This window comes from Crinia signifera, chromosome 1 (genome assembly GCF_055691185.1).
Source record: "Crinia signifera chromosome 1, ASM5569118v1, whole genome shotgun sequence".
Taxonomy (NCBI): Eukaryota; Metazoa; Chordata; class Amphibia; order Anura; family Myobatrachidae; genus Crinia; species Crinia signifera.
The window spans coordinates 432,217,565-432,230,265 of NC_139217.1; the positions used below are offsets into that span (position 1 = coordinate 432,217,565).

The 12,701-nt window shown below is 47.0% G+C and overlaps 1 protein-coding gene across 1 annotated transcript; it reads left to right on the forward strand.

Annotated features, from left to right (window-relative positions):
- Nucleotides 1–1,613: 1,613 nt before the first annotated feature.
- On the forward strand, nt 1,614–10,299 carry LOC146019959 (G2/mitotic-specific cyclin-B1-like). The gene is made up of 9 exons (XM_083152656.1): nt 1,614–1,743; nt 2,430–2,561; nt 2,673–2,753; nt 4,239–4,412; nt 6,247–6,405; nt 7,508–7,744; nt 8,589–8,729; nt 8,848–8,958; nt 10,103–10,299. Exons 1-9 carry the CDS (start codon nt 1,723–1,725, stop codon nt 10,202–10,204), a joined length of 1,158 nt encoding a protein of 385 aa, XP_083008782.1. The 5' UTR covers nt 1,614–1,722; the 3' UTR covers nt 10,205–10,299.
- The last annotated feature ends 2,402 nt before the right edge of the window (nt 10,300–12,701 follow it).

The following is a 12,701-nucleotide window of genomic DNA, read 5'->3' on the forward strand; positions in this document are numbered from 1 at the left end:
TCAGGTCTCAGGGCCGCAAAATGTCAACGGCGTGCACGCCACCAAAACCCCCCACTCAGAGCGCAGAAGGCTCACTGTACCTCAGGGTGGATGCAGTTGGAGGGTCCCAGAACGGAGACAGCCAGCCTCGGCTGTAGTGTGATGCCGCGGTCACCACACACAGCATCCAGCGAAGGGACGGTTCCCACCAACAGGGTTGCGCACAGGGCTGCTGAAGACACAGAAAGCCAATATGGCGCCCGGCTACACAAGCGCAGGAAGGCCCAGGCGACAGAAGCCGGACTATCAGACCACCCTGGAAGTCCACGGAGGGAGTAGAAGAGGCCAGGCGATCTTCGGAAGGTAAGTGGAGGGAATCAGGAAGCCCACCGCACCAGAAACAGGAGAGGTAAACAGGATTTCAGCTGAGCTCCCACGAAGCACGTCTGCTCCCGCTCTCAGTCAAGCCACGCCCCCATGATACCCCCCTTCTATATTAACTTGACACCCCACCTTCCCCTGCACCCAGGGGCGAATTTAGGGGTCAGGCCGCCCCTAGGCACAACATTTTTGTCCCCCCCCCCTCCTATTTTAATGTAATCCTATATGTATATACAATGTTATTTATATATTTCATTAAAATTTTACTGTAGCCCCAATATTTTTTTAAGCACTCTGGACTGCTCACTGTACGGAGGACCCGGAGGGAGGGAGGCACTTATTAGTACAGTGTTTTACAGCACAGTGTGTCTCACTCTCCGTCAGTCTCTCTCACACTGTGACTGACTGAGAGCAGGGAGGATCTGCGCGCTGCTCAGCTCAGCTGCTGGATACACAGCAGCCAATAGACTGTGTGTGTGTAGAGTAGCCATTGGGCGGGTGCCGGCAGCAGTGAGTCTGAGACCTTTCCGGACGCGCAGGGGGACCGTCGGACCCAGCCACTAAGCGGTGATGTAATGTGCATGGCACAGCGGGTGGGCAGTGGCGGGAGACGAGCGGCACTGCCGCCTACACATGATAATTCATGTCTGCGGCGGTGGCGCTCGTCACTCGCTGCTGCCCACCCGCTGTGCCATGCTGCTATTTAACAGAATGTCAGCCTGCCTGCCGCCTTTAATTGGTGCCGCCCTGAGGCCGGTGCCTCACGTGCCTAGGCACAAATCCGGCCCTGCCTGCACCCATTATTATGACACCCCCTTTTCTAGAAGGGGCGGGGGGGCCAACCTGCCTTGCTGTGGGCCTAGCGCCGGCTCCGCAACCAGCCGGATGAGGAAGCAGAGGAGCGGGCTGTCAGTGTCACCCGGTACAGGGAGCTGAGTGCAGCAGTAAAGGAAGATTTGGACGCAACCTAACCCTACACTGCGTCACCCTGGTGACAGCTGCCGCACGCATCCTACTAACGATGCTGGTACAGTTCGTTCCGGCTCTTATGCAATCCTGAACATCAGCGACCCAAACGTTCCAATACTAATTGGATACAGATGGCGAAGCGATGCAGGAGAGCACCCAGACGTCACTGTCACAGAGCTTCCAGATAAACCAGCAGCAGCCGCAGCGCCTCTGCCGGCATGCCCGTGGCCTGGGACTCAGTAACGCTTGATTAAAGCGCGCAGCAGCGGCAGCTGAGTGTAGAGGCAGCAGCCAATCAGCGCGCAGGGTGGGGGATATATACCTGGGTGCCGCTACTACAGGGAATGTAACGGGTGGTGCAGGACACAGAACTCAGAAGTTGAACTAGTAGACATGGCTGCGGTAATGACCAGGGTAAGTGTTGTGGAGGCTGGCGTTCCTCTACGTGTAGCCACACTGCTTATGGGCCCCAGGACAGTCTCAGCTTCAGTTGGGGTATCTTCTCTTAACCATTCGCATAGTGCTTAATCTTTCCCCAAAACCTAATTGCCCACCCCCTAAATCTAACCCTCCCTCCTGCAGTCTATCTACTATAGGAGGACAGTCACTACATTTTCACAGCAGGTGTATGGGGCCACATGCCCAGTCCCCCATCTGATGAGACACGTGCTTCCCCTTATCCTGGTGCCCCTCCCTCCCTGTGATTTATTCCAGGATTTGCTCCTACTGAGTCCAGTCAGGTATAAGGGTTGAATCTTCTCCAAACCTGACATGCAGGTCCATGGATGAATGCTATAATTACTCAATTGACTAACTGGTACTTAAAAATCAGCTCCTAACAGTAACTTGTCTGCAAAATGTCAGCAGCTGATTGGCTGGTTCACCATTTAACACAATTGGTAATGAGAATCCCTATTTGTGAAATCTACCCTGGAGTGTACAAACTCTGGTCTGTAGTAAGTTTCTACATGTGTTTAACTGCCCCACCCTCCCTTTCTGCACCATTGCTCATTCCAGCTTAATTGAGGTTCTGTAGTCTTTCTTGGTGGGTTCTTTTAAACATTCCTGGATGATGACTGTTGATTTGTTGCTCTTACCAGAGTATGCGGCTCAACGCATCCAACAAAATGGAGGCTGGGAAGAAGGCAGCTGTAACCAGACCACGCCAACGGCACGCACTGGGGGATATTGGCAACTGTGTAGTAGCAAGAAGCAAAGTGGCTGTGAAGAAAGTAAGGCAAATATCTAGGACCAACCAGGCCATAATCCTGTTCTTCCTTCGCGGTTCTTGCGCTTGGTGTTTTCATTTGTAAAATTAGCAGTAATTGATCCTCTACTTGCAGGAAGCGAAAGTTGTAAAAACAGCTGTGGTGGAAAAAGCGGTCAAGGAAGAACTTGACATTATCCACGAAGAGGAAGCAAGGGTGAGTTTCTGGCAGTCTACCTTGGAGCAGAGTGTGCAGGAATAGGGAAAACAGCCAGTCAGGGCTGTTTCACATGCTCCGGCTGATGCCGGGTGGCGAAACCCTGCACGGCCAAGAAGCCGTGCCATACAGATGTTTACAATGGTCGGGCCACAGCCTGGCAGCCGTCCTTTCCAGTGGTGGCAGCCGGGCTGTGACCGTCCCGTGTGAAGGGACCCAGTCCTGTCCATTTTTAACTACTGTGCATGGCTTCTTGGCCGTTCGTAGTTCGCCACCTGGCGTCAGCCGGAGTGAAACAGCCCTTAGGGGCCTGCGGCTTGGCTTGACTTGGTGTAAGTTGGGGTTCCTCTAGGGTGCCATGATCTAAAAGGGATGGGGAACCTTTGGCCCTCCAGCTGCTTAACTACATGTCCCTGCTAGTTTCGCTATTTGGAAATCCTAAAAAAATGTTGCAGGGCATGCCGGGATGTTTAGTTGAACATCTGGAGCGCCAAAATTTCCCCGCAGGGGTTAAACAGCGAGGTTCGCTTGTTTTCTGATATCCCTGCCGTTTAACCCCCTCACCGGCTGCATTGAATACACCATGGGTCTTCAGCCTGTGGCCCTCCAGATTTTGTGAAACTACATGTTCCAACATGCATTGGCACATGTTTCCCTATAAGTGCATGCCAAAACTGTCAGGGCATGCTAGGACATGTAGTTCCACAACATCTGGAGGGCTACAGGTTGAAGGCCTGTGGAATACACCACAAGCACCAGACTATTTCACGGATCTGAAGTCCTCTTAAGCACCATACACACTAGGTGATCTAGTAAGATATCGCTCAGAAGGGCCCGCCTGAGAGATCTTAAGGTGCCCATACACCCAGCCAATTGCAGTGATCGGCCCATCAAATCTGCTCGGTTTGATGTTTCACTCGGTTCCCATCCTTCACAGGGACTCCGTTGCCCACTCCCCAGGGATATATATGCAATAATTTGCATGCGATTTTATTGCATGTATAATTTGGCACATCAAGTGCCAAATCATAAGCAGCCTCCCGGGGAGCTGATGGGGCTGTTTCAAGAGCAAACTGGTCTGACTTGCCTTTACTCTAGCGCCTAGTGTGTACACTTAATATAATTAATTAGGTGTGCATCGTTTACCCCCTCATCTGATCATGTACAGACAAGGAAGGTCCTCACTAATGACGGAAGGTCCTCACTAATGACAGCCAATCTGCAACTGCCACATGGCCATCCCTTCCTTTCCCTGCCGGCATCGGTAAGTCTAGGTACTTGCCGGGTCCCTGCCACTGCAAATATCAGCGGGGATCATTTAAGGTGTATGGGGCTTTAAAGTGAAACCTACTTGGCATATTGTGGCTCAACCTCCCCTCACATCTTGAGCACTAATTAAAATGTAATACTTCAATAAGTCTGACATGGAACAGACTCTGTAGTAATGACCCCACATAAGACTTGACTCTTTTATGCATCTATTAGCCACTGTCACAAAGTCCCATGGATACGTCTGGTGCCTCACCAATGGAAGAACAGAGTGCTGCTTTCTCTGATGTGATGCTTCAGGTGAAGGATGTGGATGAGGAAGATGCTGATAACCCCATGCTGTGCAGTGACTATGTAAAGGATATCTACCTCTATCTGAGGCAACTTGAGGTGGGTACTGAATAAGTTGTTGTGCTCCTCTCCAGTAACTAATATACCTGTACATAAACACTCTAGAACAGTGATGGCTAACATTGACACTCCAGCTGTTGAACTACACATCCCAGCATGCCCTGCTACAGTTTCACTATTTGGCCATGCTAAAACTGATGCTGGGATGTGTAGTTCATCAATAGCTGGAGTGTGAAGGTTAGTCATCACTGCTCTAGAATCTGGAAACCATGTACTTGGGTTTCCCTGGGGAGAGGATTGGTGAGATCCTGCTGTACACTCATAGGTGTGCACAGCTCACTTTATTAAGGGGTGCACTGTCAAATGGGTGTGCCTAGCACCACCTATTGGGCATATCTAACACCGCCAATCAGGAGTGTCTACCAGGATCTATTGGGACTCCTGGCAGTTTTAATCTTCTAATTACTATGTAATAGTACATCAAACGTATCTGGATGATGCAGGTATGTAGTGAGGACAATGGTCTAGTACAGGTAATGATTCAAAATACGTCATTGATTCATAGGCGCGTCTTTTAGTGGAATGCAGATCATAAAAGCAAAAGTCTTTGGTAAAAGGTATTACTGATATTGTTAGTGGCGGGGAGGTGCTCATAAGGGTGGGCACAGCATTAGGTGGTGCCTGTGCCCCCCTAACACTCAATGTGTAAAGCACCCTATAGCAACTGTTGGTGTACTGGTCCTGCAAAATGTTTGCAGCAGGTTGTATTGGTTTAGCTAATTCCATGATCACTGGGCACTTTAGGGTGAATGGTCAATTTCTGACTTGTGGATGCAACCCTGCTTTTCTGAGCAATAACCTTCTAATGAGAAAGAAGTACTGCCATTGGAATACCATGAAAGTGTATTGTCAGGCCTCAGATTTGAAATATAAAGCCTAAATCCATGCAAAAAGTGTTCTCATTATAAAGTCCAGCCGGCAGACTCCATGGCTGTAATGTACCCTCTCATATATTCCTGAGGCCTGACAACACACTTGTGTCTTCTCATGGTATTCCAATGTCTATACTCCACAGCATGGAGATGTGCATATGGAAGGATAACTGCAGTGCCATCTTGTATAATGGTAAATCTTACTCTTCCTATATTGGATGGGATGCCAGTCTTCACCAGAAGCTGGTAGGTATGCACTAACAATGGGAAGAGTCTAGCTCTAGTCCTAGCTATTGTCTAGAAGCCGTAGCCAGCATCTACTCCTTTAGCTCTTGGCTGTGACTTATACCCAGCACTAGTGTGGAAGAAGCTGCTACTCATTAGCCAGTGGCCTGTAGGAGTATCTCATCCAGGGACCCATTTATCATTGGATCGCATATGCAGTTTTATTTAGCACCCTGGATCTCCTTGCAATATGTGTTCCTTTAGGTTGTATGAACCTGCCGGGGCTCCGAAAGGTGCCCATCCCAGCAATCTGCTTTCCCAGAGGCCTGCGCGTGCATGGTTAGCACTGCCCCACTGGCAGTGTGGTCTGTAGCCCATAGCCTACAATGGGCGACCCCCTCAGAATGGCAGTAGCACTGGGACCCACTGCAATGCTGCCCGATGTTACGTCGGGTACCTTGGCATCCCCCATAGTAATGTATGGGGATGCAGGAGGGATCACAGCAGGGATTACAAGCTCCTGCTGCGGTGCCTCCTACATACATTCTGGTGGTACTTAATAATTGCAGCTAAACTGGTGTTTTGGGGAATTGGCCACCAATATTTATCTGTGGGCCCTGAAGGGGGAGATGTAATAACTTGTATGTAAAGTACCAGTCCACTGCTCGCTGCCATAAAGTACGTAAGGGAAACAATAATGCAATGTCTCTTTGCAGGATGAGCAGGCAATCAAACCAAATCCCCTCCAAGGACAGGAAATCAATGGTAACATGAGGGCTATACTTATTGACTGGCTGGTACAGGTGCACATCAGGTATAAGCTGCTGCATGAGACTCTGTTCATGGCTGTGTCTATTCTGGATCGCTTTTTACAAGTAAGTATTGGATAACCTGACTTATTATGAAACCGTGATCTGCTGAATTAATGTCACCAGACTTCTAGATTAATAAATAATGCAATCGGAATCAGTGATGGCATACAGAGCTAGAGGTCCTTGCCAGCTCATGTAATATTGCTTGTCCCTGTACAATGGCTTTAGTTGGCATGTGCTTTCAGAGAAGCAGAAGTTGCTGCAGAAGGACTCCATCTTTCAGTGACTCTCGTACAAGAACTGTCACTATCATCACTTAAGCCCCGTACACACGGGGGAGATATATCGCTCGGTTTCTCCTTTTCATCAGCGACCAGAGATGGTCGCTGATGAAAAACTGCCGGGGGGAGCCCGGCAGTGGTAATCAGATGGTCGCAGGGGCATGTTTCTGCGATCACTACCGTGGTAAAAACGGGAGCGCGCACCCGGCAAAATATCGCCGGTGCACACTCCCATCGTGGGCAATATGGTCGCTTAAGAGACCATATTTCCCCCAATACTGTACAATCACCCCCGTGTATATGCACCTTTAGACAAGTGTCCTAAAGCTTGGTTACACCAAAAGATTTGTCAGTTGGTCTGGAAACAAATCTGTTAGGATATGACAAATGGCTTGCTCGCAAATGCAGGACAGTACAACTGTTAGTATAAAGCTTTAACCAGTTTGCAGGACCATGTCCATTTTCTGGCATTTAGAAGCAAACTGTTTAAAGGTCATTTGCCACACAGATTGGACAAATCTGCTTAATTGCAGGTGTTGTCCTTATTGGCTGACCATCTTTAAAGATCTACAAGTGGCGCTCACCATTTCACTTGTGATATCTTAACCTGCATTAAAGTCCTTGAGGACGGAAGTTTAAAACTTGGCGCTAAAATGTTTTATGCCTCATGTACAATCCCAGAGGGATAATGTGAGAGTCCTTCACATGGACTTCCCAATGGTCCATCTCTGGTTTGCCTTTACCTTGTGGCTCAGGGGAAGAGGGGTTGCATTGAGTGTTTTTAAGGCAAATGCTAATACAAAAACTTTGCAGTCTATAGTTTACAATGGTACACAAAGTTCACATTCTAATGGAAGCCTCAACTTTGTTGCTCCATTCTACAGGCTAACAAGGTTCCCAGAAACATGTTGCAGTTGGCAGGCATCACTGCAATGTTTCTGGCATGCAAATATGAAGAGATCTATTGTCCTGCGATTGAGGACTTTTCATATGTTACTGATCACACTTATACCAATGCTCAGATCAGAAACATGGAAATGCAAATTCTAAGAGTACTGAAATTTGACCTCGGACGACCTCTACCCCTGCATTTCTTGCGGAGAGCATCAAAGATTGGGGAGGTAAGTGATCCAGAGCATTGTATAACCTTGCTTTCAGGATCTTCTGTAGCAACGTTGTTTCTTTGTCCACTGCCCAGGAAATGGGCTTCATTGGTCATTCTGACCTAGTTTTCATAAAACTCAAATTGCGGTACATGCTCTTGCCACATTCCTGTAACTCCTACATATGGCATTGGACACAAACGTCTATAGCCTAGTACAAGTAATGATATTCATCCAATACAAATGTTGTAGCCATCTAATGTCTATCTCCATAGCTAAAAATTCATCATCGTAAAAACCATGTATTGATATCAAACAATTGATAACTAGTTATGGTGTTTTGCCCATCAGAATAATTAAATAAATTAGTTTCAGATGGAAAACTCTTTGATCATAATGACATCAACCGTTCATGTATCTCGGGCAATCTGTGGTAGGAATAAATGCAGCATGTTTGAAAATGTGACAGTTAGTAATGACTACAGCTGTGCACCAGGTAGGTGATTAGGAGAACATGGACTGTTAGTAGATCTCAAGGACCAGTTAGTGACCATGTCACTATTTGATGCTTGTACTACAATACCTTATCCCTCCTCCCCATCCCCTCAAAGTCTATAGTACAGATACAAAAATCTCAGTGTCATGCAGCACTGGAGTCATTCCCAAACATATAAAACCTAGTCTGTTAGATTCTGACAAGAATCTAACTTCATTCCATGTTTTGAGGGGTAGATTTATTAAGCTTGGTGAAGTGATAAAGTACGATCTTGCTGCCAGCCTAGAGGCTGAATCTACTGAAAAGTGATCCTCATTTCAAGTGTAATGAGCCTATGAATGGTCATAAATACATGCATTTTTGCAGGTGGAGGCATCACTTCACGCCTTGTCTAAGTATCTGATGGAACTGGCTATGTTGGATTATGACATGATACACTTCCCTCCCTCACAAGTGGCTGCGGCAGCTTTCTGCCTGTCCCAGAAGCTCTTAGATGGTGGTGAATGGGTAAGTTGTGTGCTTGACTTGATCTCTATGGGCGGGGGGGGAGCAAGATTGATGCCCCCCTGGGAAGGTGTGTCTTATTACTGAAGCCTGTGTACCTAGTTTACTGTAATCTCTCTAGACGGCAACGCTACAACACTACATGGCCTACAGTGAAAGTGATCTGGTCCCAGTCATGCAGCATCTGGCAAAGAATGTCCTGAAAGTAAATAGAGGTCTTACGAAGTTCATGGTAAGATTCCAAGCTGTTCAACATAAAATGTTAAACCCAGTTTCAGGGGGGTATGGAATCGCCGTCGAGCATCTTCCGTAGGGTAGGGGAGATGCTCGACGGGCCCTATTCAATGCTGTCTTCCCCGACAGGGTTTCCCGGCAGAATGAGCCCAACAGCTCTAGCTGTCGGGCTCGTTCTGCCGAGAACAGCCGGGAAGTGACTACCTGCCAGCTGCAGCTCGTCACTTCCCGGCCGCAACTCGCGGCCACGCCCCCTTCTCATCCCGCTGCAGGCGGGACATTGAATCCCGCCTGCATGTTCTCAGTCGAGCTGACCGAGAACAGGACCGGGTCACGGCGAGCAAGCTTGCCTGCCGTGACCTGAAAATTGAATACCCCCCTAAGTCTTTGTAGAACATATCTGGTAATGTGTGGGAGCAAATAACAGTTTGCTCCAAAACATTGGAAAACAGACTCTGGTTATGAATAGAAAGTGGCCAAATCCTTTGTCAAATGTATCCATACTTCCTGTCTTAGGTGCATACACACTGTACAATTTTTTTGATTAATTTCATTGAAAGACATTTTTCCTTGAACCCAGTGTCCTAGACTAAAGATCTAGCTACAGTTTATAGGCTTTTTGAAAAATATCCAAATTGAGCTGCATGCACAGTTGACGTTCAATCTTGATTAACTGGTGGGTATGCGCATCATCGTTCATCTGGCGATGGGCTGCAAGCTTAAATGCATTGATCAATTCATGAACTAAAACCCCATTATTTAATTGATTATTTGAATGTTAAGGTGAGTTAGTTTGTAGTGAGTGCTGGGCCCCCTGTATCTGTGTGTCTATCAAATGTGAGTGGTGCTGGCATTTTTAACAAACTTTGAACATCTCAGATGGTAACTACCACAGTCTCTCCCAAATAAAAGCCACTGCATAATACTGGTGCTAAAATGCTCAGGTGCTAATTGCAGTGTAAAGATTAACAAAACTGTAGATAGGCTGATGTATTACTATTGCACTAGGATACAGTCTAATCCAAGCTAAATAAACCTCAATTGGCAATAACATATGTAGCCTCAAGACCCCTTCTGTTCCTGCTGAATATGTAAACCTTGCACTGGTACACTACTTATCCTTTTACCCTCCTCTCCTGCAGGCCATACGGGACAAATATGCCAGGAGTCAGCAAATGCGGATCAGCTGTCTGCCACAGCTCAACTCTGACCTCATGGTGACATTGGCCGATGGTGTGTCCTGAATGCACAGATATCACTAATTTATTATGTTTGCCTGAACTAATGCTCTTAATGTATTTTAACCTTTTATGACTTTTTAATAAATTTCTTAAATGTGTGATCTTGGTTGGAGTAAGTGTGCTGAATGGGTCATTCCAGAGATGGGTTCCTATTGGTGGCTTGAAGGTCTTTTTTAACCCCTTCACGACATTTGACGTATATATACGTCATGGCCGGGAAGTACTTCCCGACACATGACGTATATATACGTCATGACTTTAAACGTCACTGCGCCTAGAGACGCAGTGACAGAGGCACGATGTCTGCTGTCCCTGACAGCAGACATGTCCCTGCATGCCCAGGGGGGGCTGCGATGCCGCCCCCCCGTCGGCGATCGCTGTGATTGGCTGTTCAGTGTGAACAGCCATTCACAGCGTTTTCCTGTGTTACCAGCGAATCTATGATAGAGAGATAGAGAGAGAGATAGTGACAGAGAGAGCTATATTTTGTGTCTGCTACCCCCCCCCTTTTTAGGGGTGCAGCTGCAGTGTCGTAGCCCGTCGTAGCCCGTACTGGTAATCAGTGTCGCATCACTGATCACTTTTTTTTTTTTACACACACTGTGATTTTGTGGGTGTCCTGTGGCCACTGTGCACTGATCAGTGACGTACATCACTGATCAGCTTTTTCGGCACAGGGTTGATCTATTTTTTTTTATTTATTTTTTTTGATCAAATTCCTGTTGCCTTTGAGCGCTGTTCAGTGACGGACGTTACTGACCAACATCTGTGCTCAATTTTTGGCGCAGGACCTTTTTTTTTGTTTTTTTAACCCCTTCAAATTTTTTTTTTAACCCCTTCAATTTTTTTTTTTTTGTATAAAGTATTTTTTTTTTCTGCACTACATACACACTACATACACACTACACACTACATACCCCCCGGGTTGAAATAAAGTTTGTACCCCCCCCCCCCCCCCCCCTACACTATACACGTGTTGAAACATTTCACTACCAGTAACACAAAAATAAAAATGGCATCCCAAATGGCATCCAGAAGAATGTATTCAGTGGAGGAGGCATATGCCATGCTTGCCTCTGACTCTGACACAGCCAGTGATGCAAGCGGGGAATTTGAAGGATTCGTCTTAAGCTCCTCTTCCTCCTCTGGTGATGAGGGACCCCCTCAAAGACGCCCCCGTAGAGCAGCTGAGACCCCCCCCCAATAATTGATCTCGTATGGACCCCACCACCAGACAATTTTGAGTCCCAGGTTCCTGAGTTTTTGGCCATGCCAGGAATCCAATTTGATTCCACAGGTCTCAGAGAAATTGACTTTTTCAAATTATTTTTCTCTGATTTTATAAATTTAATGGTGGACCAAACTAATTTATATGCCCAGCAGTTTATTGCTCAAAACCCCACGTCATCATTTGCTAGGTGGACCCCTGTAGATGCAGTAGAGATGATGACGTTTTGGGGTCTGGTGTTTCATATGGGCATAGTAAAAAAGCCACAAATTAGGCAATATTGGAGTACAGATGTTCTGTACAGCACCCCATTTTACCGTATGGCCATGACTCGGACTCGTTTTGAAGCAATCCATAAATTTATACATTACACCGATAATGCACAGTGCCCACCCAGAGATGATCCCACCTTTGACAGGCTATTCAAAGTCAGGCCGGTCATTGATCATTTCAGTGCCAAATTTGCAGAGCTATACATCCCTGATAAATGTATTAGTATCGACGAGTCCCTTATACATTTTAAAGGAAGGGTTAAATTCCGCCAGTACCTTCCCAGTAAGAGGGCAAGGTATGGCATAAAAATGTATAAGCTGTGTGAAAGCACCACAGGGTACACCCACAAGTTTAGGGTATATGAAGGGAAGGATTCAAGAATTGAACCGCCAGAATGCCCCCCCTCCCTCGTAGGTGTTAGTGGAAAAATTGTCTGGGATTTAATGCACCCCTTCCTGGATAAGGGTTATCACCTCTATGTGGATAACTTTTACACTAGCATCCCCCTGTTTAAGGCCCTTGGTTCAAGAGGTACAGCAGCTTGCGGTACTGTGCGCAAGAACCAAAGAGGCCTCCCCAAAACGCACATTGCCCAAGTACTAAGAAGGGGTGAAAGCAGGGGAATATGCACCGAAAATATGTTGTTGGTCAAATATAAGGACAAGAGGGATGTCCTTATACTGACAACAATTCATGGAGACAGTACCACCTCCATCCCTGTACGAGGTACCAGTACCCACACCTCAAAACCAAATTGTATCCTAGATTACAATAAGTACATGGGCGGAGTGGATCTTTCAGATCAGGTACTGAAGCCGTACAGTGCCCTGCGGAAAACAAATATCTGGTACAAGAAGCTGGCCGTGTATATCATCCAGATGGCACTGTATAACGCTTACGTGCTATTCCGTTCTACCGGCCAGAGGGGGATATTTATGCACTTTCAAGAGGAAGTCATAAAGGGCCTAATATTTGGGAACCAGCAGGCAGAGGGCCCCA